Source organism: Gopherus flavomarginatus, chromosome 6, assembly GCF_025201925.1.
Source record: "Gopherus flavomarginatus isolate rGopFla2 chromosome 6, rGopFla2.mat.asm, whole genome shotgun sequence".
Lineage (NCBI taxonomy): Eukaryota > Metazoa > Chordata > Testudines > Testudinidae > Gopherus > Gopherus flavomarginatus.
In genome coordinates, this window is record NC_066622.1 from 72,208,328 (window position 1) to 72,234,448 (window position 26,121).

A 26,121-nucleotide genomic window follows, 5' to 3' on the forward strand; every position below is an offset into this window, starting at 1 on the left:
GGATGATTTGGTATCACTGGGATGCAAGGAGGCTAAAGATGGTATCGCGGACGGTTCCAAACACAGAAGGTGCCAGTAAATCAAAGGAATAAATCTACAGCGGCATTAGGAAAGCAGGGATGTGTGACGTGCAGCCGGAGTTCTCTCATATTTGCTCTGGATCCTCAGGATCCATGGTGGCCTCATGGCATCTGGTTTGGAAGGGCCTACGTCACAGTCCATTACATGACATTTCCCGAGGTTGAGGCCAAGGATTCGTTACAAGGAGCTGGTGGGTGGGAATCATCCATCCTCATACGCTCTTCTCCCCATCCATCTGTTCCTTGGTCGGAGACGACCTGTTATCCTGGCTGTTCTCCGGGCCAGGTTTGGCCGGGGGGGTAGGGCTGCTGCTGGTGGATGGCAGGAGGTTGGCGGACTGCAGCACGGCCTCCGAGTGTTCCCGCGCTTTCATGCGCAGTGCTGCCACGCTGGCTGTGCGATTGCTTTGGCAGCCATAGGTGGGGAGGAAGGAGAGGCCCATGGGGTCTGGAACGCAGCAAGAGCACAGAGGGCTCCCTGGGGGAGGAAAGAGACAAGCCACTGTCAGCTTTAGATAATGTGGTGTCACAACCAGCGCCGAATCCCCGGCTGGCAAAACCCCCACAGCATCATTGCCTTCAAAAGAGGCTCCCTTATTCACAGCAGCTGTGGATCTGGACCTTCACTGGGTCTAAAGCTACAATCAGCTTCATGATAACTTGGAGCTGGTAGGAAAATGGATTTTCCATTCCTGAAAAATGTCTAGCTTTTGAAAAAAAAATTTTGTGACTATTCGGGATGAAAACCCAGCATTTAGAAAATTATGTTTCAGTTTGACCATTTTTGATCCTTTTTTTTAAATGTATGTAAAATAAATTACATTTTGAAACAGAAAAAGGTTGTAAAATGAAAAGTCAAAGCTTTTCTTTCCAGAAACATCAAAGTGTTCCCCCCTCGATTCTTTTTCTAAACAAAATTTAATGGAAAGTGAGACAATGTCACGAAAATTTTAATCAAAATGTCATTTCCCATTGAAAAACTGCTGTGACAAAAAAAATTCAACCAGCTCGAGTTGATGACACTGTTCGGGGCTGATTCCCAGCTAATGTAAACCTTAAAGTGCCATTGGTAGCAAGAGGGTTTCCCTGATCCACACCAGCTCGTAATCTGGCCCTTCTTAGCTCTGAAGCTAAAAGTCTCCATGAACAATAAAGTGAATCCAACGCCCTGAACTTGGGATCCAAACTTTCTCCAAAACTGGAGAGAATAGATGCTTACATTTCAGGTATTATTTTGGCCTCTTTATAGGGTCTGATCCTTGCAAAAGTTGAGTGCACTCAATTGCTGTCAGTGGGCGTTGTGGATGTTCAGGTCCTTGCAGTATCAGGACCCGTAAAAGCTAGAATCTGCTGCCCTGACACTGATTAGTACCTTGCTTCGCAAGTTGCCCAGGGCAACTTGTAAAGTAAGTTATTAATCAATGTGACTGAAGGCACCAGAATCTGGCCCATAGATAGAAGCTGGTCATGATGTTTAGAGTCATATGTGGTCTTCTTCTACAAATTCAGCCCCAAGGTGCAATTTGATGATGCTGAATTCATTTCCCCATGCTTCATATGGGAGATCAACCCCAATACTAAAATCCTTAATACTGAGATCCCCGAAATGAAGTTCTGAGCCCTACAGGCATCTTTGAACTTTAACCCTGGATATTTATGTGCTAATGGGTAGCTGCCTCAGCGAAAAAAACAAACCCAACCCACCCAGAAACAGGAATCAGATTAAAGTGTAAAAGCACCCGGGCCCAAATGATGCCAGAGGCCTGTGCAAATCACCATTATTTCAATTTTGTGCTGTATTCGTCTTCAAACAAATAGCCAGGAGATGCCTGGGAAATCCCCCTCTCTCTGTGTATCAGGAGCACTGCCCATGGCCCTCCATGCAAGACATTATTGCCAGTTATGAGAAGTGTCCGAGGGACATATTGAACATGCTGCTTTGATCAGGCCTGATCAGGGCAATTGCACTGAAAGCATTACAGTTAGCGTTTAAGGCCAGAAGAGGCCATTAGATCAGCTATCTGACTGCCTGTATATCACAGGCCATTTACAATTCACTCTGTTATGCCTGTAGTGAGCCCAGTATCTTGTGTTTCGCATTAAGAGCTGGGCTCTAAACTAGTTAAACTGGTGGGAAATGTCCATGACTGGGATCAACTGCAGGAAACTGCAGATTGTGTGAGTGGGTTCATTAACCCCTTTGATCCTGGATCTATTTTTCTTTTCACGAATGAGAGGGGAAATTATTGTCAGCTGGAGGGGGTCAGAAATTCCTGTGCCCTGGGGGAAGTGCAGATGCCAGAGCACTGGAGTAAGGGTGGAGTTGAAAACACAGGAGATAAGCAGAGAAAGAAAACATAAGAAAGGAAAGAGGTAAGCAAGGCTGTGGGGAAGGTATTGACTGATTAACCCCGAGTGCAGTAACACTCGTCCATTAGCCTCGTTAGTCAATTACTGTGTCAATTACATCTATATGTGTTGTAAGGATCATTTTGCTTCATTGCACCTGCCATCCCACAGGGCATTGCAAACTTTGCCATCTCTAGCAAGAAACCACTTGTTCCACCAGCTGATCTGCAGTCTCGTGAAATGCAGATGTTCTGCTATGCCACCCAGCAGTTCAGGCCAGAGAAGAATCCCACATCGACATGAAGGTGCAGGGGGAGTTAGGGAGATGCAATGGAACGGAGCCATTCCTACTCTTCTAAAAAGTGCTGTGGGATCATTGATGAACTCAAGTGGTGAGGATCTTGGCTGTATGGCTCATCAAAAGGCAACACAGCACCCCCAGCCATAACACACAGCAACAAGCACAACTGACTGAATAGTTAGCACTACCTCCTGTGTTGTCCTTGACAAGGTCCCCCATCCAATTCTGATCCCACTTGTTCACACTTAGCTTAGGAGAGACAACAAGACATCAGACAGGGAAGTGAGTTTCTCTTGAAATACAAGGTGACTTGTTCCATACTAAAAACTTGGCTCCTTTGTACCTAGATGGGCACCATGTTTGCCTTAACAGGCTATACCCACCCACTGAGGGGAGCCCTCGTGACCAGGTGTTCCTGGGACAACATCTCTGGGGCAGAGGACATCACTCCCGAGGGGAGCGGAGGTCTGGGGAAGTGGTCTGAGGTTGCATACCTGGCTTTAGGGGCCGCGCCTGGAGATACATTAGCTGGTTGGGCTAGAGCTGCCCTCCCACAGCAGGACTGAGGGCCAAGGCAGGAGATAAAACAATAGGGAGAGTGTGGAGCATGGCTTCCTCCTCCCTACCCCACTGCTAAAACCAGAAGGGAGAGCCCCCTCCTCTCCCTAGTCTGGGGTGCCCCCGCTCCTTGGCAGGAGTGATGAGAACTCCCTCTTCTTGTTCAATTGACTTTAGCCCCTGGGCTCTGGGTGGTTCCCAGCCAGGTTCCCCGAGAGAGCCAGACAGCAGGTATGATGGGAAATGTAGTCCCTGCCATCGGCCATATTGATAATTCTAGATTCTTGTAAGGCCTGCTGGGAAATAGGAGGGGTAGCTTTGGAAGGAAGAAGTTGTGGTGATGGACTCACCTGATGGCTACGCACCAGGAGTCCTATTACGTCAGTGCAGCTGTATTTTAGTTTGGGAGGATTTGGGGGCACATGAAGGCCAGTGGGGCCATGGAGTCATTTATTTACTGGCCTGGGACAAACTAAATGAAAGCCCCTCTCCCCTTTGTCTCCAGCAGGGCAATGTGTCTCTGCCTTTTCTAAGTTCCAGATGGTCCCGCCTTTTCTGTCTGCCTGCCCCATGCTGCCACTTCACCCCTCAATGTCCTGGCAAGTGTGTGCTAAATAACCCATAGCAAGTGCTGTCTAACTCCCTCCCCTTGTACCACTGAAGAAGCCGGAATCCCACCATGGGGTGGGTGGGGTGGGATCCCCGTTAATGCCTCCTTGGGTCATGTCTGAAGGGCTTGGGGAGTTCAGGGACAATATGAGGGCAGAGCTGTGGCCCTTCCCCCTCTGCAGCAGTCGCTGAGCTACAGTTCCAACATGCACTCCCCATGGGCAGCTTCACAGCCAGAATTCCTCCAAAGGACTCCAGCAGCCCCACAGCTCCTGTGCACCCCCTTCAGTACTCAGGGCAGAATCCTACCCTCAGCCAATCCCAACAGACAGTGGCACGGCAGACCACAACTGATGCAATGCAATGTCGGTGTCTGATCTGTCCAAGCCAAGGACTTGCGTTAATATCAGCAGTTAATATCCAAGTTAAATGGCTCATGACAGAGTGATGGATTTTATAACCTACATGAAGCAGGTATTCTTTCTATTACAGAGCTAATCTCACTGCCACTGGGTCAACATGAATTTAGACAGTTGTTTGTTTTCTGGACATTAGCAAAACTTCCCAGTGACAGTTATTGGACATTAGTTATTCGTAGGAAGGCTTCTTGAGAAAACACTTTCTGAAAAGTGAGGAGGAAGTGTGGAGAGTTTTTTAATATAACTGAGCTGTCTTTTTAACCCCTGCAATTCTCCTAGACACAGAGCTTACTATCGGTGAAGTAACATTTCTGTTGTGCTTTACTTCCAAATTAATCCCACTGTGCTTACAAGCATTACTAAGGGCTAGTCTACACTAGAAGCGCAACAGCAGCGCAGCTTCACCAATGCAGCTGCGCTGCTATAGCGCATCTGGTAAAGACACTGTATGCCAACCAGAGAGCTCTCCTGTCAGCATGATAAAACCACCTCCAGGAGAGGAGATGGCATGTCAGTAGGAGCAGTCCACATCTGTGCTGGGGTCAGTGTAATTTACATCGCTCGGGGGGCAGGCTTATTCGCACTCCTGAGTGACGTAAGTTATACCAACATAACTGGCAGTGTGTACGAGCCCTAACCCATTGCACAAACCCCAGATCCTAAACCTTCCAAACTTTGGCATTCACAATCCAAACCTGCAGATGTTGCTGTCTCTAGTGGGCTGAACTTCTCTACCTTGAGAGTGTTTGATATTGGACCCTAAATTTGGTAAAGACAAGGTGGGTGGTCACAAAATGATCATGCTATATCTGATCTCTCAGTTCTCATCCTCAAAGGAAACCTGCACAACACCTCTAGAAGATGAGCCTGGGAGCATAAATGCATAACTTCACTAGACACTAAAATCATGGACTGAATAGAAACACTGGATTTATGGATCATTACGATAATCTATAACCCACTAACCTCCCTCTGCCCCCAGCCTTTTTTTTTCTCCTCTCCCTCCCTGTGACTGGAGAGGTGTTAACTGGCCACTTCACCTTGAATAGTCCCTTGAAATATGTGTTAATTACTTATGCTAAACAATCTGTTCCAACTTGTATTTAGCTGGGACACCTTGAGTACATTTCCCAGACCTGAAGAAGAGCTCTGTCTTAAGCTTAAAGGTTTTGGGTATGGCTACACTTGACATTTCAAAGTGCTGCCATGGTAGCGCTTTGAAGTGTGAGTGTGGTTGGAGCGCCAGCGCTGGGACAGAACTTTCCCAGTGCTGCACGTAAACCACATCCCTTATGGGTGTAGCTTGCAGCACTAGGAACCGCGCTCCCAGCGCTGCGGCACTGATTACACTGAGGCTTTACAGCGCTGTATCTTGCAGCGCTCAGGGGGGTGTTTTTTCACACCCCTGAGCGCGAAAGTTGTAGCGCTGTAAAGTGCCAGTGTAGCCAAGCTCTTAGTCTCTTCACCAACAGACGTTGGTCCAATAAAAGATATTACAACAGCCAGCTTGTCTCTCTAATATCCTGGGACTAACATGGCTACAGCAACACAGCATACTGAATTTTGTGGCTTTCCAATTTAAGTAACAAGATGAAGTTTTGAGCACACGTAAAAGGGGATTTATAACAAAATCTGCACAGTATATAACATGAAATATAATTTTTTCTACCCACAAACACTTATCCCTATTGAAATGCAGCCACCTCTGGGGTGAAATGCAGCAACAGTTTAACAGCACAGAGCAGCATATCATGACAGTTTAGGAAAGGAAGCAGCACTATGATGTTCTACTACAAAAAAATAACATGATTAGGTTTTTCAAGGCCTTTAAGAAATTTTGTTGCTTTTTCTCACTTATGGAAAAGAAACAGATAGAGAAAGAAAATATCCAAAAAGTAGATCTCAAAATGAGATCTGATCCAAAGATCAGCAGGGACTATCTCTCATTTGTTTATATGTACTGCACCTAGCAAAATGGAACCCAACCCAGGTGTGGCCACTGCCAGCAGATTCTACCACAATATCAATGCCAATATTCAGCAGCTCTTTTAAAAATCCAGATAGTAATGCTGTGTTATTTCTGTCACTGTCATTATTTCCCACTGGCTATCAAGTGCTGTAACATTGTGATTTAGGGCATGTCAACACTACAAAGTTAAGTGGACACAATGCAGCTTATGTCAACCTAACCAAGTAAGTGTACACATGACAGTGTTCCTTCTGCTGCTGTAACTCGCTTGCTCTGCCAACCTAGTAAACCCACCTTGACAAGAGGCGTAAGGCTTAGGTCGACATAGTTCAGGTGACATAGTATCTATACAGACACTAAGTATAGACACTGTGTTACTTGCATCGCCTGTTGGCCATCAGGGTGGCAGACAGCCAGAGTGGTAGGATCCCTGTTTTGAAATTTAAGTGGGAGGGGTGTTCCAGCTCTGAGCCCAGCAGTGCTGACAGTTGCAGTCTTGCTGCCTGGTACTGAGAATGCAGGCTGGGGCCTCGCTGCAGAGCTCCCAACTGGAGCCCTGCTGCTGCCCAGACTCTCAGCTCCCCCTCCACAGTGAGTTCCTTCCCATGAGGAGTTGAGAGCCTAGGCAGCAGGTAGGATCCAGGTGAGAGGTCCATCCCATGGGGACCGGGGAGCTGAGATCATGGGCTGTAGCCAAGTTGGGAGCTCTCGGCCCCCCATGCTGCCCCTCTGAAGTCAATGCAAGTGCCCCTGGTGAGGATGTGCACTGTCAACTGCAGGAGAGCAGTGTGGACTCACAAAAATGCATTAATTACTGCAGTAGCTGAATTGTGTACTGAATTGGGAACATAAGTCAACTTAATTATGTAGTGTAGACATGGCCTTAGTCACAGAGCACCTGACACTGCCTCCATTGGAATCAATAGCAAAACTCCCACTGACTTCCATGGCAGCAGGATTAGGTTCCAAACTGAGAGAGGGAAAAGTCTTGCTGTTTCATCAAGTTCAGCACCCCACTCAGCTAGTCCATTTTTTGCAACCTTTTTGTGAGAATAGTCGACCTCCCGACATGGCCACTCAAAGTCCTTTGGAAGGGAAGGAAGTGGGCCCAGGTAACACAAAAGTGAGGCTAGCATTAATTTGGCCAGCTGTATTGGAGGAGAAGAGAGGTAGAAATTAGTGTCTCCCCTTCTGAGGCCACCCTGGCTGAGTTCAGATGAGTGTGAATAGACTCAATCGAATAAGAATAATTTTTGCTCTATGGTTAGCAAGGGATAAAATATTTATCAGTTTTCAATATCAATCTAGGTTCTTTGCTTAATAATTAGATCTGCTATTACCCAGTGGCTTTCTGCAGTTGAGCTATCCCCGGTGAACACATGGATACCCCCATCAATAATTCATCCATGAACTGCTTGCCTAATTTTCTTTGCCACTAAAATGCCTGTATGACGGTGGGTCAAATTCCATTGTCAGTTGTCCTGTATAAATCCAGAATAACTCAATTTAAACTAGTGTCATTGCTCCGGGGTCATGCTGGTGTAAATGAAAGCAGGAACTGGCCCTTCATTACAATACACAGTAGCAAGTCATGTGAAGGCAGACTTGATTCTAACCTCACCTGTGTAAATGGGCAGTAAGTGCAATGGAGTCAGTGGAACTATATCGGCATAAAGCAGCATAAGTGACTTTAGAATCGGTTCCCATGCCTTCTACATGCTTGTCAGGGGCCTATGGTGGAAAAGCGCATTGACTTCACTGGTATATGCATCCACTTATGCCAGGGAAGAATTTGGCCCGTTTTCTCATTGCAATAGTGCATGCAACGCTACTGGAAAATAAACAGTTGTTCTTAATTACTGAGGGTACGTCTACACAGCAATTAAACAGCCATAGCTGGCCCGGGTCTGGGCTCAGGTTATGGGGCTGTAAAATTGCTGTGTGTAAATGTTTGGGCTCCAGGACCCTGTGAGGAGGGGAGTGTCGCAGAGCCAGGGCTGCAGCCCAAGCCTGAACATCTACACAGCAATTTTTAGTCCCACAGCCTGACACCTGTGAGCCTGAGTCAGCTGATCTGGGCCGGCCGCGGCCATGCTATGGATTTTTTATTCCAGTGTAGCTGTACCCTTAGTGCCTGATCCACCCTCCACTGAAATCTGTGAGAGTTCTTCCATTGACGTCCAAGGGAGCTGGGTCAGGCTGCTGAAGTACAGCATGTGAACTGCTTTATTTCAAGAACTCTCTGCCTCCTGTATACTAAATTAAAATACACAATTAGGTTTCCATTAAGTTACAGCAAATTCTGCTGAATTGATCGAAGCCTCCTTGCATTCCTGTATGACATCATGCTTTAAAGGCTCAGCCTGAACATAAATATTTAATGTAATAAATACAGTCTGAAATATTTGATCCACTTGGCAGTTTAATTGATCTACTACAGAGACTGACAGGAAAAATTAAATTAATTCTGTCTTGTCTCTGCCAACAGCACATTTTAATTGTAAAGGTACTTGAACTACAATTTGGGTTACACACAGAACCCTTTTGCCCATGCTGTGTTGTTTTAATGTTCAGAGTCAGCCTAGGATAATGGAAGTGGAGCACGGCATATATTGATTTAGGAATATTCAAAAATATATACCAGGTATATATGATTTTAGCTCAACAGTTTCAGAAATTCAATAGATCATCTTCTTGAAAGCCACAAACTGATTCTCCTCCTCTCACAAACTGTGTGTGTGGGGTGAAAATCTTAGCTGGAGCTTGAAATTGTAGGAAATGGAGTATCTAACTACCTTCTGCTTCTTTGAAATCCTCATTTAAAATCCTGGACCACTACATGCTGTTTAATTTACAGTAAAGGGGTGGGGGGGGACGTCGGGGGGGGGTAAGGTTTAAATGTTTTTTCTTAATAATATTCAGCTGGGTTTTTTTTCAACTTGCTTGTACCCACATGAACCCCACACAGTAAAATTGCCTTTACCAGGGATGTATGGCCAGCCAATACCCAGAATGCAGACTTTAAATTGCTATTGAGATTTGATTCAAAGGGGACCTAGCCCAGCGTTCCATGACTACTACAAACAGCCAATGTACCCAGCTGCACTCAGGACTGATCAGTGGGAGGGTAAAAGTGGTCTTTTGCTAACTTTGTAGCTCCTGGCCCTCGGTGTAACTTAGAGCAGCTTCATGCCTGCTATAAGTTCACATTCCCACATTTGCCCTAGTGTAGGTAAATGTCATCCACATCTCTTTTCCTCCAGCCACATCCTCTGCATTGGAGGCTGGGAAAGGGTGGCGCAGAACAGGCTATGCTGGCTCTAATAGTCCATTGCCACTACGATTTCAGATCTGCCAGGTCTGCCACTAGAGCCGCACAAAACAGGCAAAACAGAGCTGAGGTGGTGGCCCGGTTATTTCAAGGTGAGCTTTGACTGGCCTACAATACAGCTTTGGGCCCAGGGTATTTCACATTACATGAATTATACTCACATGTTTTACATTAAACGGTAGCTCATTTTTCCATTATTCCTGTTATTAGGGCAGTATGCGCGGTGCACTAAGCATTGCCCACACATATGAGAAGAGACAATCTTGGCTCCAAGGAGTCCGTGTCCAGCCTCTATGTGCTGTTAGTGCAATTCCAAAAATAATTTAGGAACCTGTGGCCAGATTCTGCCTTTGGCTGCATGGGCAGGGAAGCCACAAGGGCAGGGCATGTGTATCTGAGAGCAACAATAATCCTTAGAAGCAACTAGAATTTAGCACCTCCCCCACCATCTTTTCCCTAAGCATCTTCAAGTCCTCTCCAAACAGGTACAATCCTTCGCCTTGTGGACGTGGGCCACTCAGTGTGAGGTCGGAGGGAACACCTGCACCAGTAAGGATCAGTCTCACAACCAAGGCTTGACAGGATTCAATCCTCCCACCATCACTGTCATTCCCCATGAGGAAAGCCATGGCACAAAGGGCCTGATCCTTCTTCACACTGAAATCAACAGCAAAACTCCCATCTACCTCATTCTATCTTAGCTAATTATCTGGCCACCATTACCGTGGTATCGGAGCACCTAACACTTTCTAATGAATTTATCCCTGCAACATCCCTGTGAGGTAGGGCAGTGCTAGCATATCCCTTGTACAGAGGGAGCTGAGGCACTGAGAGACCAAATGACGTGTCCAAGAGCTCCCAAAGGGAATCCGTTGCAGATCAGAGAACTGAGCCCAGGTCGGCACTCTGACAACTGTACCAGCCCTTCCCCCATAAGGCAGCAGCGCTTTTACCTCTCTGCATGAGATAAGCCAGGATTTGAACCTGTATTCACCTGTGCACAAAGCAGCAGCGTTTCCACCTTACCAGATCACTGCATTGGGTTAGCAGAAGGAGATCCAGACAGATTAAATGAGTTGCCCAAGGTCCCACACCGAGGAAAGCACTTAAGCACATAATTCAGTGCTTTCCTGAAGCAGGGTCCAAATTACTGGACATTACACAATTAATTCTCCATAATGCTCCCAACTGCAAGCACGGCAGCAAACAAACCATGAAAGATTCTAATCAATGTTGCTTTGGAATATCCGCTTTGGAATATAACGTGCAATGCTGCTTCTCTATCCATGGCATGGGGCTGCTACAAAAACAGAGCGAGCTATCACTTGCACGGAAAGGAGCTGGGAGTGAATTATGAAAGTAATTCCCTGGCAAGTGTAATTATTTTTCTCCACATACGCTGCACTATGTATCGCAGGTTCTCAGGAAGTTTCAGCTGAATATAACGGACGTGCTTTTGGCCTCAGAGGCAAGAATAGCAGAGCACTTCCTCTAAAAACGGAGATTCTTGTTTACATGCATTAATAACCTCTTCTCCATTAATGAATTGCATTCATACTGTCATCCATTAAGGAGGTGCTCTGAGATCTCTCCATTTAGAACACTAGCTTCTCCTGATGACTATTGTTATGCAGCCCATAAATAAAGCTAGTATTTCCCCTTCATATTTGATGCTCTGCAATTAAGTCTGCTAAATGGGCTGCACAGGCCTGGTTTACGGTAAGTGATTAATCTTGGAACATAGGGGACACATAGGAATTGCCATAGTGGACCAGTGCAATGGTCCAACTAGTCCAATTTCTGATGGTGCCCAACCCCTGATGCTTTGGTGGACTAAAACAAGCTATTTCCGATTCCCAGGAACTTAGTGGATGACTAGTATCCTGAAACATGAGGCTTCATATCCCTCATAAAGGCTGGTCCCATTTATGAATGCAATGGTGATTCTTCAACTGATAAACCATATCATCTTGATTAATAGATTTATCAATTCCAAGGCCAGAAGGGACCATCGTGATCATCTAGTCAGACCCTCTGTCTAACACAGGCTAGAGAACTGCCCCACAATAATTCCTAGAGCAGATCTTTTAGAAAAACATCCAGGCTTGATTTACAGTTTGGCAGAAATGGAGAATCCACCACGATCCTTGGTCAAGTGTTCCAATGGTTAATTACTCTCATCTTTAAAAATGTAAACCTTATTTCGAGTCTGCATTTGTCTAGCTTCAACTTCCAGCCACTGGAGTGTGTTAGATCTTTCTCTGCTAGATTGACAAGCCCACTGTCAAATATTTGTTCCCAAATATATAGCTCTTATGGTGGCTTGATGATGACTGTCTCAATACAGTATTTGATGGGATAAACACCTAGGAGGGAGAGGAATTATCCCAGATGATAGAAAGGGTTAACGGGATACAATTAATATGGGGAGAATATAGGCTGAAAATCAAGAAAACTTCCTGATGGCAAAATGCACTACTCTGTGGAATAGTCTATGTTCTGCACCATGATTCTCTGATGTTATAGTACCAATGCCCTGTTTCTTTCCTGGATGGTCTTAGAGTGGGAATATTCCCTTTGGAATAGTTCTGAAGTCCTGAACCAGCAGAGGTCTGGAGGCATGGGGCTCTTTTCCAGAGAGAGCAGGGTTGACTTTGCTTTGCTCTACAGCAACATTTCCTAGTTTGTCGGAAGTAGCACTAGCTGTGCTCGGGCCAGAGTTGCAAAGCTGTACCAAGTGAGTGATGATCTCTGAGGATGAAGCATATCTTGCATCCCTGTGCCCAAGAGGCTAGTCCTAAATCTCTTGTCTCAACTGGGTTGCCTTCCTCTAGGAAGGGCCCATTCTGCCTTGGTTTGTATCACAATGTGTCAGATCCAGATGGCATTTGTGGGTAGCTTTGGAGAACTTGGGCCAGGTGATCCAAAACCGAGAGGAGAAAATGTTTTGGTTTCTTTACATAGACTGCCCCTAGTTGTAGAACTTTCAGGTGGTGGAATGAAAATGAGCCTTGGGAGGGTAGACTAATGGTTAACTAGGCAAATCATCATCATTTATTATTAGCAGCATTAATTTTTAATTGCCTTCCTCTAAAACATCCATTGAATATTGTCCACTGATACCAGCCTGTTGCTGAACTAGATGGCTTAGTGGTCCAATACAGTCCAGCAAATCCTTTTTCTCATTAGGAACTGTAAAATAACCTAAACTTTCCAGTAATGTTTGGTTCACCAAGCATGCACCACTCATCTGTGAGTCACTGCTTGCCAGGCAGGCTGCTTTCACTGTCTTATCAAGGAACACATTAGCAGGGGCTGTTCTCCCAATCATGGGCATGAACAGCCCTTGCTGTCATTCACAGGACCCACCACAGATGGACCCAGAGACACCAGTAACATTGTTCTGGGGACATTCATGCTGGGTGATGTATAGCTGTGGAAAAGACATCTTGATTCTAGGGGGCCTGTTTTACCTCCACAGGATATAAATACTTCTGCTGACTCAAAAGCTGTCACTCATGGCCAGCATGACAGAGATCCTAAGAGTTTTAGGTCACCTGACTCCTGCACTTTGCAAAAATGCTTCAGATCTTCCCTGAAAAGTTAGAGTCTCCTTAATTCTCCCCTTTTCTCTCCTCCCTATTCCTCAAAGAAAAAATGGAAGGCCTGATTCTGCCATTGTCACTCACCCAGACTAGCATCTTATACCCCTCATTGATGTTGACGGGACTACTTGCAAGATAAAGTCCTACTCAGTGTGAATAACTGTGGCAGAATCCAGCTCTGATTCCTCTTGCAAAGTGATTCTAAAAGCAGTTTCTAGCTATGTAGACCACTTCAATCTTCTCCAAAGATAAAAATGTAATATCTACCCAGGGGATTGAATATCTACAAAGTAAAATCTACCAGGGGTTGGATTTTCCCCTACTCTCCCACTGTCCTGTGTTACAAATTAACTCTCAAATCAATGTAAGTTACTCATAGTTTGTGGGGCACGGAAGAGAGGGACAAACCAAGCCTCTGGCTGGTTGAATTCAAGAAGTTGTAAAAATGATTTACAGACTTTCTAAAACACTATGTCTCTCTCCTTTTTCCCTACTTCCCCTCCGAACTGACATCTGGGGTTTGGTTCTGCGTTCACACTGATGTAAATCAGGAGTAATTTCCACTAGTGAAAAGCTAGCATAACTGAGATCAGGATAAGGCTCATGGCTATTTTGCCCAGTAGTTCTAACCCAGCACCGTTTGACCATGAAACTAATTTACCAGCTGAGGACTCAATCCTGCAAATATTGAGCTTGTGTTGATGTAAATAGGAGGTTTATCAATTATTCAACTGAAATCTGCAGTGTGGTCAGAAACCAGTAATTTACCCAACATAGCTAAGTCCTAATAATGAGGATGTCCACCTAAAAACTGGTGATATGATATGGTACAAGATTTGCAAACATATGTCCTGACTCAAGAAACAATTTAAAGTCACAGATTGAACGATTTTTAAACTACAAGGGACCCTTATGATCTTCTAGTCTGACCTCCTGAATAACAGAAGCTAGACAATCTCATCCAGTAAACACAGGCTTGTGTCCCACTGAACTCAATGGGACTTGAGCACATGCCTAAAGTTAAGCACATGCTCAAGCGTTTTCCTGAATCAGGGCTCTAGTGAGCTGGGAAAGTGTAAGCAAATTTACTCCCACAAAAAGTCCAGAGTCAATAAAAATTCAGCTTGGCTTCCACACTGCAGATCATGTCCTGAAAGGCCAGTGGACTGGAGTTTGTTTGGGATCCCATAGCACAAAGATGGGGAAGAAGTTTGTTAAATTGGCCCCAAACCTTTTGTTACTCAAGTCCTTCCTGCCTGTTCATACATGCCTGCTTTGAGATTTGCTTTATGACTAATCCTACCAGGTAAGTCTATCTGCCTTTCATCACATCCATTGTCTTTTTAATGCACACATCATCACAGCATTTAGATGCCCTGCACACCTGTTAAGAAAGGCTGAGATGGATGCACACACTGAACCACCACCCTGTGCATAATTTTCTTAATCCTGTTGCTTTATCTCCAGGGCCACTTCTGCAGTCACTGATCTTTGAGTAGTCCTTCTGGCACCTGAGAGACTAACAAATTTATTTGGGTATAAGCTTTCATGGGCTAATACTCACTTTTAGCCCACAAAAGCTTATGCCCAAATAAATTTGTTAGTCTAAGGTGCCACAAGAACTCCTCACTGTTTTTGCTGATACAGACTCACACGGCTACCCCTCTGAAACCTGATCTTTTCAGGAGGCCTTTGCAGAGAAGCAGGTGGCAAAACTTGCTCATCTTATCTCCAGTAATATGATGTGCCATAGCGGATGCTGACCAACCCCACTCTCTAGGACTCTCTTACTCTTTGCCAACTGACACTCCCATGGAGATGACAGCAGATATCTTAGATCAGGGAGAGAGCTGTATTCTTCTCTGAGATACACCTTTGTTGTGTATCACTTCCACATGCTCCCCTGCCTCCACACCGTGTGGATTGCAGTCAGTGCTGCAGAGAAAGGGAACACACTGGAGATGGAAAGGAGCAGTGTCGGGGAAAGGTGACGATATTTTGCGTGTGATCACCATGAAGGGGATGCTACAATTATTTTCCAAAGGCTAGAAATCAACCCTACCACATCAAACAACAACCACCAACCCCCATACACATACAATAGAATACAATGCTCCCCAAAAGGTAACTGTACAAAAATGCATCCTATGCTCAAAGCAGCATCTCAGGTCACTAGTTCATCTCTGTGACTGGCAATGTCGTGACATACCAGGCAGAACAGACCTTTCCTAGCCCCCCACCCCCCCCCCAGACAGATACGCAAATCCACCCTGGATTTCTTAAGTAATACCATTCTGCAGTGGTCCAGGGCTCCTAGCCATGCTTAGGACTTTCCCCTGTGCACGGCAGTAAATATTAGTCATGCATCTGAACCATTAAATCTGAGTTTGGGTGCAAACTTCTCCAAAGTTTGTGTGGGAAGGGAATGCTCAGGTACCTAGCTTTAGTTCTGACCTGTCTCAATTCAAAGCACATATTTGGAGCCAAGTTCAGGGAGCCAGTCCCCAGCCTGAGTAGCTGACTGTATATTGTGTGCCTCTGCAGGAAACTAGGGAAAAGGAATCCTCTTGCCTGGAGGCTCTGGGTCTGCTCCAGGGAGGCTGTTACAGCCCAAGGGATGAAGTCAACCTCCACAGCCCCAACCTGCCACTGCTGCCGAGGATTTGTGCAGAAGATCTGTGCAGCATCAGATCGTCTAACTTTTTGTCCTCCTACCCAATTCCTGAGAACTGCCATGCCAACAGCCTCTCTGGAGCTGGGGTCTGGTCCAGAGCACACCCTGTGCAACTCCTCCCAGATCCAGTCCCTGGCCTTTTGTCCGCCAGAACTACACTGCCTTCATGACTAGTGTGGATTCTGCAGCTGTAGAAGCAATGGCTGGATTTGTCTCAGAATGCCAAGCTCAGCATCAGCAAACATTAACCTGCTTTAAAATTCACCAAGGTACATTTATTGAAATGATAACACTTGCTACCAGCCCAAGTGGCACGGACACAAATCAAGAGAGTATTCTGAAGAGGACAAGGTTCAGTTTTTACTCCCAGGAGATGCACTTAAACTCTGGGTAACTTTCCTTATTGTGTAAATGTATTAAATGTATTTAATATATAGATGCATGTGGCACAGATATGTACCACTTTGCGCTTGGCAGTATTATGGGACTTTGTGTTTTTTAAATCTATAAATTGAATTCATCCTGGTTACACCCATAGTCTTATAAATTGCTAGGCAAAGAACAGCTAATGGATCAGCTGGTAATTTATTTTTAAAAGATGCACACTGAGGCATTTTGGCAACACTAAGGGGCGTGGGTACGGAGTGTTCCCATCTCAATGCATGGGCATGAAGTAATGGGAAATTACCTTTGTATATCCTCACAAACTGACACTCAAGCAATGTAATTCTTTAGAGAGGTCCTGCCAGGCAGAAAGATAAAGATTGGGCTTTACACAGAGATCTGCTGCAAAGGCAACTGCACACAGAGAACGGGTGGGGCACTCAGTAATAGTGCCAGGTAATGTATAATGCAAAAGGACATGTATAACTAATTTATTAGTATAAATCTGAATCTAAAAAAAAATGCATGCAAAGTACATCTTAAAGGGCCAACTCCTGTTTGCCTTACTCCTATGAGTAAATCCACTGACTGCAATAGGACTAGCTTCTAGAGTAAAGAGAGCAGGCTTTGACTCAAAATCATGCAAAATGTTCAGTTAAGGACCCAATACTGCACCTGTTCGTCCCCATCGAAGTCAGAGAGGTTAATTGCATGAGTGCAGAGAAACAGGATTTGGCTTTTCATGAGAGCAGGCCCTTTAACCTGAAAAATCCACTTTTGTCCTTCACTCCACATTCAAACAAAGAGACTCTTTACCTTTCAGAGAAGCGACGTGTGATAAAGCTTGAGCATAGGTGGCTGTGTTGAGAAGAGTCCCAGGTAGACATGATGGGAAGAAAGGTCCGGTGGGGCCAACTGATCGGCTTAGGCTGATAGAGAAGAAAAAATAACTTAGAAAAAACAGAATTGTTTGATTCAAGACATCAGTGAGTGTGTGTGTGTACATCTAGAGAGAGAAATTATTAATGCATTCATTCCCCTTACCTCTGCTGAATCTCTAGGCTCTCCTTCTTGTTCCTAGTTTGATCAACTGGAGAGGGGGAATTTAAATTTCTCACTGGTGGTGCCACCTCGGTCATTGTTTCTTTAGAGCCTTCCTGGTCTGATGCACCTCGTTCTGTCTTCCTCCATTTAGCCCTTCGATTTTGGAACCATACCTAAAAGAGGAGAGAAATCAATGATGAATGCCCTGTTTAACCAGACATGAAGCAATAAAGCTGCTTGTGAATTACTATTTCAGTAGAGAGAGTTGTCTGAAGCTTGCCTAAAACGTCTCCTTTTCTCTTGTGGAACAATCTAGTGTGTCCTCACAGGATTTTTGCTAAGCCCTTACAAACACAGTTACTTCTGTCTCTGAAAACCAAACTGTGTTTAAAAACACTCAGTAGGAATATTTTCAATGACAATTTTCTTCAATAGCAAGACCCAAATCCAACACAGTGCCCCTACTGATCAACACCCATCAGCAGGTGCTTAACTTGAATTCCCATTGACGTCTTTGGGACTTAAGCATGTGACTACTATTATGCACATGCCAAAGTGTGGGATAGATGCACATAAGGACTTAGATGATTTCACACCTAAATCTTTACTAAGTTTCAGTTAGGATCAAAGAAGTCAGTCATGAAAAGGTCCATGAGAGGTCATTTTCTCCATCCGGTTTCTAGTGGTGGGATGTTGCCTACAGTATATTCTCTGGCATTGTTGCCTACAGTAAATGTCTCAAGGGATGGTAGATTATCACTGCAGAAGATTATTCCAGTCTAACAGATCTCACTGTCTGAAACTTTTTCCTGACATTCAGCCTGAACATTCATGTTCTTAATTTCATTCCATTATTCCTAGTTCTCCTCCTCCCATCCCCATATCATTCTTCTCCCTCTTGGTGTTTACATCCTTCAAATAGTTAGGCAGGTTGAAAATGCTGAAAACCCCCCTTGAGCCACGGGGCAGGAAATGCCCCTCAAGATGACAGAATGACCAGCATTGTAGTTATAATTATTTTTCTCCTACAACTTCATTTTTATTTAGCTAGCTTTTAATTGCATGTATCAGCAAACGTTGAATAATGATTTTATCTATATTCTAAATTTAGGGCAGTTAAATGCAAAGCAAAATGCAGACACTTTCTTGCGTCTTAATTGAATGAAGGTCACAGCTATAACAACATTTAATTGAGCTATTTTTCATTATCATATTTTAATGACTTTGCACTGACAGTTGCCTGCTTCTGAGGAAAGAGCATGATGAAGTCGTTTATTTCCCTATTTAGTTATTGTTTGACAACATCATCTTCGATTAAGACTCTGCTTTATAGCACATTAATCATATTTGAATGAGCAAGGGGTATAAATGTAAACATATCTCCCATCCTCTGCGTTTCCTCATGTCCCTGCATGAAAGCAGACAAAACAAATGCTTGCATCTATTGTCTGTTTGCATAATAGCCAACAACAAGGCTAAACACCAGTCGTCAGCAATCTAATTGTCACCACCCCTATCTCACCCTTGCACCTTCCAGAGAGAAGTTATGATCTTCCACTTCTGAATGCTCAATAATTGTCCCATTTATCTCAATTTGCAGTTCAGTCTTTAGGCACCAATAGCCAAAATGGCATAATTTAAACAAAAAATCAAAAAAAGACTATCTACAATGCACTGGCAAAAGGAGATTTTCATTTCCAAATAATAATCAGTTTAATTTGCCTGTATATGACCAATGATTCATGTTCAGATTTAATAATCAGGATCGCATAATCTGATTATAGGAGAAATAATTTGTTTACAATCCCCTATTTACTGCGGTGAATTCCATTATCGCTCTTCAGCCATTGGGTTTTAAGAGATACTAACATGACCCTAGGGAACAAAAGGCAAGCTATTATATTTCCTACAATTAGATCTTCGCATAGTCTTAACCCGGAGCACCTACATTGGTGGGAAAAGCAGCATGCAGAAAAGCTCCATAAATAAAATGAATATATAATTGTGCTCAAAGAATGGCTTGAAAACCAGCGGTGGATGCTTGCAAAGCTATATGCATCCATCTCATGCGACTGCAGGACTGCAGCTCTCAGCAGAGTTTGAAAACACTTAAATAAAGTTAATCTACGGATCCTGGGAATTTTTTTAAGAAGTGGTGTTTGTGGGCCGTGCTAATTATGGGATCAAATTAAAAGGGTTTAAATAGCATTGCAAGCTTTTTAAATCCACCTAAATGCAGCGTTTTGAAAGTAGCGGAAGGGGAGGAAAGTTAAAGTGACGCAGAAGGGTTTCTATTCTGGCAACTGGACTCCTGCAATTGACTAGCCCCGTTGCTTGGTAGTGGTCATAGCTGCTTTGGAGAATCACGTCTCAGCTCTTTTTTTTTTTTTATTATTTTTTCCAAAGCAAGGAAATGGATGTGCATTGATGTAATTTAGTACCTTAGAGACGCGGACAAATTAGTGTAGAACATTATCACTAGTTAATTATGAATGACCGATTAATCAACCTAATCTAATATTCCACATTATGTTGATGTTATTAAAGTGCATCATGAAAATGACAGATCGTCTTCATTTGCTTTCTTTGGCCAAATGTGCACTCTGCAATCATGATGTCAAAAGGGAAAAAAAAAAGTTTGCCAGTTTTAATATCAGAGTTAAATAATTCACCAGAATGTTTACCTGCACCCTGGCTTCTGTGAGGTTGATTTTCATGGCCAGCTCTTCTCTAGTGAACACATCGGGGTAGTGGGTTTGAGCAAAAACTGCTTCCAGAGCCTCCAGCTGGTTAAAGGACGAGATGAAATATCTGTCAAGAGGAGGGGTTTGGGTTTGCTGTCTGTCTGAGTTGCTGGGGTTTATCCACGCTGGTAAAGGGGGGATCTCTGGATGCTGTGTTCCCCACAGCACAGCAACAGGGCAGACTGAGCCAGGCCGGTCAGGCTGTACCTTGCGGGCTGTAGGCAGCACGCTCTGGCTCAGCTGGATCCAAGGGGCTTTCTGCGCTCTGCGGGGAGGGGCAAGGGTGAGCCTGCAGGGACAGGGAAGGGAAGGGGGCGCCCGTACCTGCTGCAGGGTGAACGTGGTTCTGTTTCTTCGTTGTTTCCTGCGTAAGAAACCATCGTCAAAGTCTCCCGTGGAGTGGCCTCCGAAGGGGGCAGAACCTATGGGGGCAAGGACAGGGCAGTGCCTGAGGAATGCGTGGGGCTCTGCGTAGATTACTGCTGGGAACCTGGCACTGACTGCGCCCCGCAGCGCGCGGTTCCTCCTAACCAGGTTCTCCCCTGTGGTCCGGACTCGCACCTCGGTGCGGTGTAAATCCAAGAGTCACTCCGCTGAGGTAACCCCGGATTCACACCAGTCTGGCTGAGATCTCCAGCGGGACCAATGTCCACTCTGCCTGTCCAATCCCAATAATACAATAACATGTACTAGACTATAAATATCCACTAAACCTCTCCATTTACTCAGAGCCAGGTGTCTGACTGCAAGGCGCAGAGGTGCTGGAAGCGGACACTCTGCTCTGAACTTCTGTTCCTGAAAGTGTGAGGGACACGGTGCAATCAATCCATTTCACAGCAGGACTCTCCGCTGAAGTCAAGGGGCGCTGCTACCGAAACCGAGATGGCAGGACACGAGCCAGGGTGACCACTTTGGGAATAGCGAGAAGGAACAGAGGCTGCCTGCTTTCAGGCACTCAACTCTTTACATCTTGTTTTGTGGTTTATGTCCCCTTTTTGGATGAATGGATGAAAGAAAGAAAGAAACCTATATTGAAGCGGTTTGGACGCAAAGGGGGGCAGAACAGATGGTTATTGTTGTTCTGTAACTTGGGGCAGGTAGCTATTTAGGGTATTTACAAATACATATTAAATCTGAACTCTATCAGCGCATCAGTTTCATTATGATTAAATTAATCTCTCTCATTTTCAACTGCATATTATTTACCCGAAAGGCTCCAGTCTGACATATAAATGTGTGTTCATTTCCTGATCAACCACAATGGGTATGATCTATAGTGTAAATAGAAGGAACCACTTATAGCATGAATCTGAAATAACAAGTGAACTTTTCACCCGACGGACTGCATTCATTCCCTTCGATAATTTATGCCAGCGATTTAGTCGTGTCTGTTTCTAAAAGATCGGTGAAACAGTTGCATGCGTGCATAGTAGCTAACTCGTAAATATTCACATTCTGTCCATTCACAATTATAAAAAGAATAAAACAAGAGCCTGTTCCATACATTATGGAAGACTGAATTGCAGATGTACCTTTTATAAACAAACCAGGTATTTTAAAAATTAGAATAGTATTTAAAAAGTCCCAGATCAGTGCATTTCTATGTTTGTTAAACAACACAACTTATTTTATTTGAATGTGTAGAAACACTCACCCGCAAGCATTCAAAGTCACCCTAGAGCTAATGCTTTGCTTGCTAACCTCTACCCCCGAAAGCCGAATGATGTGTTGAACACAGGAGTTTATGGTTGTACAGCTCCTAGCACAATGGTCCAGGTCGATTATCTAGGCTCCTAGGCGCCCTACCGCACTGGAAATAAATTATAATAATAGGAATCCCAGCAGTCTACAGAAACTCTGAAGAGCGAGAAAATGCACCCTTTACTGGCTGTGTGATACTGATCTTAGACAGACGTTGCATTAGGGCAATATGTATGACTGTAAAATCAACTCCTGTCCATTCTTGTACAAGGATTTTCTAACGGAAGCAGTGGCGGCCCTTTCATGTTTTAGCTCAAACCCGGATGTTAAACTGAGGAAATGCCCCTTTTGTTGAGGGCTTGCGGTAGGGAGACAAACAGCCCTCACTTTAAGTATAATCTTTTTTGTTTTTATGGCCCGCGGAGTTAGTCCTATTTAAATCTGATTTTGATACTTCTTTTCCTTTCCCTTCAGTAACAACAAAGAAGCAATCAATAGTTATTTGATTAGCTGGCCCCTTTTCCGGCTAAACGTTTCTTTCTTGCTAGTTTATGCATATTTTACACACGATGTTGTTCTGAATGGTACTTGTTCAGAATTCACTAAACAAATTATTTAAAAATAATACGACTAATTAGTTGAATGGCATATTGGTATTATATGGGCTACATGTAAAGAGTCGCATGTTGAATATCTGTATCTGGCATGTCTTTAGGGTTCTGTATTATATGTCATCTGGCACCTGTAAATTGATAAGGAGCTGTTATAACGTGAGACAAGGAGGAGCTTTCATCTATCCTGGGAGCGCATTTTGCATGTGTATTAATTTTGGAAATAAGAACTAACTCATAAACTAATCTTTAGATACTTATAGAAAGTGAATTTTGATCCGGGGAAATGCTCTGAAAGAGGATCTATTTAAAAAAAAATCTATAGATTAATAACCGGGGGGTACCGTGTCAGTTTCTCTACTGCACATACAGACCGAATCTGCATGTCAGCAAATCATGATGCGCATTGTGTGGAAAGTTTCTCACTCCGCATGAACAGTGACTAATAATTTAGTACCTCAGCCAGTTCCTAAGCAGAGATACTAAGCAGAGAAAAGTGAGTCATTCACTAATCGATTGTAATTTAAAACAAAAACACAAAAATAGTTATGACACTTTTGAGTGTGTGTGCGGAAGGGATACTAGAGGAGCATTTTGAGCTTTAAAAAAAGAGAGTTTAACTTAAATTGCCATAGTATTTCCCCCAAGTTGTTGTTTGTTTGTTTTTAAATCACATCCTGGGAAAACTCACGAAGAAAGAATTTATTTTTGAGGCTGTTCCATAGGAGAGGTGCTGACAGCCTGAACTCCAGCCCATATGCCAAGCTTCTGCTTCTTCGTATAAAGGGAAAACAACTTTCAGTAGCTTAAGTGTCATTTTCAGGAAGGAGATTGACAAGATCGGCTTCAGGCTGATCTCTGAACACATCACGGTCGCTCTCTGAATGTGTCATTTTTTAAAAAGTCACAGCGTGTCTGTTTTTGAGCAATAAACTGCATGAACAAATTGTCTGGCATGCAATGGGAGTTTGGGGAAAGCCCTGGATAAAACACTTGGCTAGCGCTGCTCCGGTTTAATAGCTGGAATATAAGGGGTGCTTGCACAAAACTGGGCACATCGAGGCTCATGATTCATCAAAACTCGGGTGAAGAGATGGGATATTTTCTGTCCACGGAAATCCCTGACTCTCGATGTTTGTAGGCTAGTTCTTAAGTGGCTGAAAGGGGGGGAAATCCCCTGTGCTGGGTGGAAATGCGGCAGCTGGGTAGGAACCTTCCACTGGTTATTTAATCGTCGCGAGCACATGCAAAGGACAATGGGAGAGTCAGCCCCACACGGGTTTTCCTCTCCTAAAATGAACTTTACATGAGTTGAATCTGGTTTTATTCCTAGCCTCTGAGCAGGCAAGAGGCGCCCCTTCAGCCTCGGCCCCGGCAACAGGGCAGAGCTGAGATCGGGGTTACAGTGGAATCGCAATTGCTGCAAATAACTGTAATACAAAAATAAGCCCTTTTAAAGTCCTCTCTCTTCTAGCCGCTCTGCTGCACGTTTGTAAAATAGCATTAAAGATTTATGCAGCCCCTTTGGCTACAAGGGGGGGAGGGGTCCTGAAAGTGTCCCGATTACAGCCGTGAAACCAACATCTGTGCTGGGAGGGAAGGAAAGCATTTCCTCCGTAGCCTGGGGCTGATCTGTGGGCTCTCTAGCCACAGAGGGGAGGCAGGTGGCAAAATGTCATGGGGAGGAAGGGGGGGCACAACAAAAACAAGGCACTTCCAACATAAATCAAATTAAAAAAATACCCCCTCACCCCTGCCTCCATACCAAGGCTGGAGGAAACACCAAGGGGTGCTGTTCTATTTCCTCTTCGGGTAACGCTGCGCTTTTCTGCTGGTTCCCGGTGGAAGGGGAAATCAAGGAAGAAATGGCAAAATCTGCAAGGTTCACGAGGGTGCACTGCCCAGACCCAGACCCGCCCAAAGGGAAACGCCGGTACTTACACGAATTTGTGCCACAACACTCACCCTCTAACTGCGGGGGACAGTGGAAGTAAAACATTGCCAGGAGCGGGGCAAAGGACGGCGGCTGTCCAGAGCTGCGAAACAAACACCAAAGAGTCATTCTCCTGATTGGAATAATACGGATTTTTTTTTTCAAAAATCAGCCAACCTCCCCCACTTCCCCTCCACACAAAACAACTACAGACCCCAACGACGAGATTTCATCAGGCGGCAAATAATTATTAATGAACAGACAATAAACTGAGCACTCCTGTAGAAACTTAGTGAGTCCTCACCCCATCTCAACAGGATCAGAAAATAATCGCCTCGAGTACTGTATTCAGTGATCTTAAAAGAAGAGTTCATTGCTGGTGGGCAGCATTCAGAACCAGCAGAAGTTTCTAAACACTCTTTCTCTCTCTCTCTCTCCCCACAGATAAAACACGCGCACAAAGGAGAACTACCTAGAGACACTAATGGACTGATCGGTTAAAAAAGAAGTTATTTTCCAATCTAAACTATTCTGACCCAAGTAAATAGCAGTAAACCTTTCATTACTCTAAAGGCTGTCTTCATTTCAAATGATCCGATCCACTGGCAGCTGCGTTCAGTTTGGGCACCAGTTTCCTTTTAAGCAAAATAACTCTTACAATGTACATAGCGTGACATCCCAAATCCGGAAGGTAAATAATAAGAAAAAAAATTCCATACCTAAAACAGAGATAAAAATCAGCAGTAAGATTGGGGGTGCTTTTTAATTTGAATAAGATGCTGTGAGTTGTTGGCTGCAGAGACAGAAGGGTTCTGCGGAGTTCTGGAAGTGGCCAGATGTCTTTATATCTGTCTACAGCATGCTCTGCCTCTCAGCACTTGCCTTTATAATCTCACGCATAATTGGCCTTAATCTGATTATTTCCAGCGCTGTCTACAGTGAGTAACTTGGATAGGTCTATTGGGCCCTACAAATGGCCCACGTGGTGTGTGGAGGAGGAAAAAAAAAGAGTCATTTCTCAGCAAACATCAGGAATGTGAACAAAAAATCCCATTATTTTATATGCATTACTCTTTCACAGAGCTCCCCAGATCCTCTGTTCATCCCCTTTGGGCTGCCCCCTTATTGATGGGAGTGGTGGGGGACTGTTAGTACTTGTGCATGGCACGATCACACGGCATCTTCCCCTGGATGTAGAGTCTGACAAAGCGCTTGTTAATTGCCCGCGGATGGGTTTTTTGGGGCCCCGCTTTGCACACGTCTTTTCTTTCCAAGCGACCGTACCAAAGCAAAGTTTGATTTTGTTCACAGCGAGGGGTCCCTGGATTTATGCTCGCTTCCCGTCTGCGGCGGGACCCTTTGCAATTACTTTTAAAATGCATCAGAGACGTAGGCTCAGCGGAGAGAGATAGCCCTTCCCTCAGCCCGGGTGAAAATTAGACTTTAAAGTACCCAGATGAAATTTTCAAGTCAGGGACGCGGGATTGGATCAAATCACATAAACTGCAAAAAAAAGCAAGTATAATGGCGCATAATTGGTTCTGTAATAGCATTACACAAGGATAATGGCCTGTTATGGCCCCCTGCACTATTAAGTGCTTCCCTGGCGTAAAGCCTTTATGATATTAAAGGGGGAATATAATGATATTTTGGTTATTAAATGCGTGTAATTAATTTATGCACCACTGAAAATAAAGTTGGTATTATGACCCACTCAAGATGCATCAGAAGATGCAAGTCAGACAACTGTTGATAAGTTCTGGTGTCTATGTTTCGTCTAGACTACTGATATTATTTTGGAACAATTGC

The 26,121-nt window shown here is 44.4% G+C and overlaps 1 protein-coding gene across 1 annotated transcript; it reads right to left on the bottom strand.

Moving 5' to 3' along the window:
- Window positions 1–292: 292 nt before the first annotated feature.
- DRGX (dorsal root ganglia homeobox) lies at window positions 293–24,378 on the bottom strand. Its single transcript, XM_050960338.1, has 6 exons — window positions 24,345–24,378; window positions 20,392–20,489; window positions 20,008–20,109; window positions 17,324–17,496; window positions 17,096–17,208; window positions 293–558 (listed from the first exon to the last, which is right to left on the bottom strand). Exons 1-6 carry the CDS (start codon window positions 24,376–24,378, stop codon window positions 293–295), a joined length of 786 nt encoding a protein of 261 aa, XP_050816295.1.
- Window positions 24,379–26,121: the final 1,743 nt, after the last annotated feature.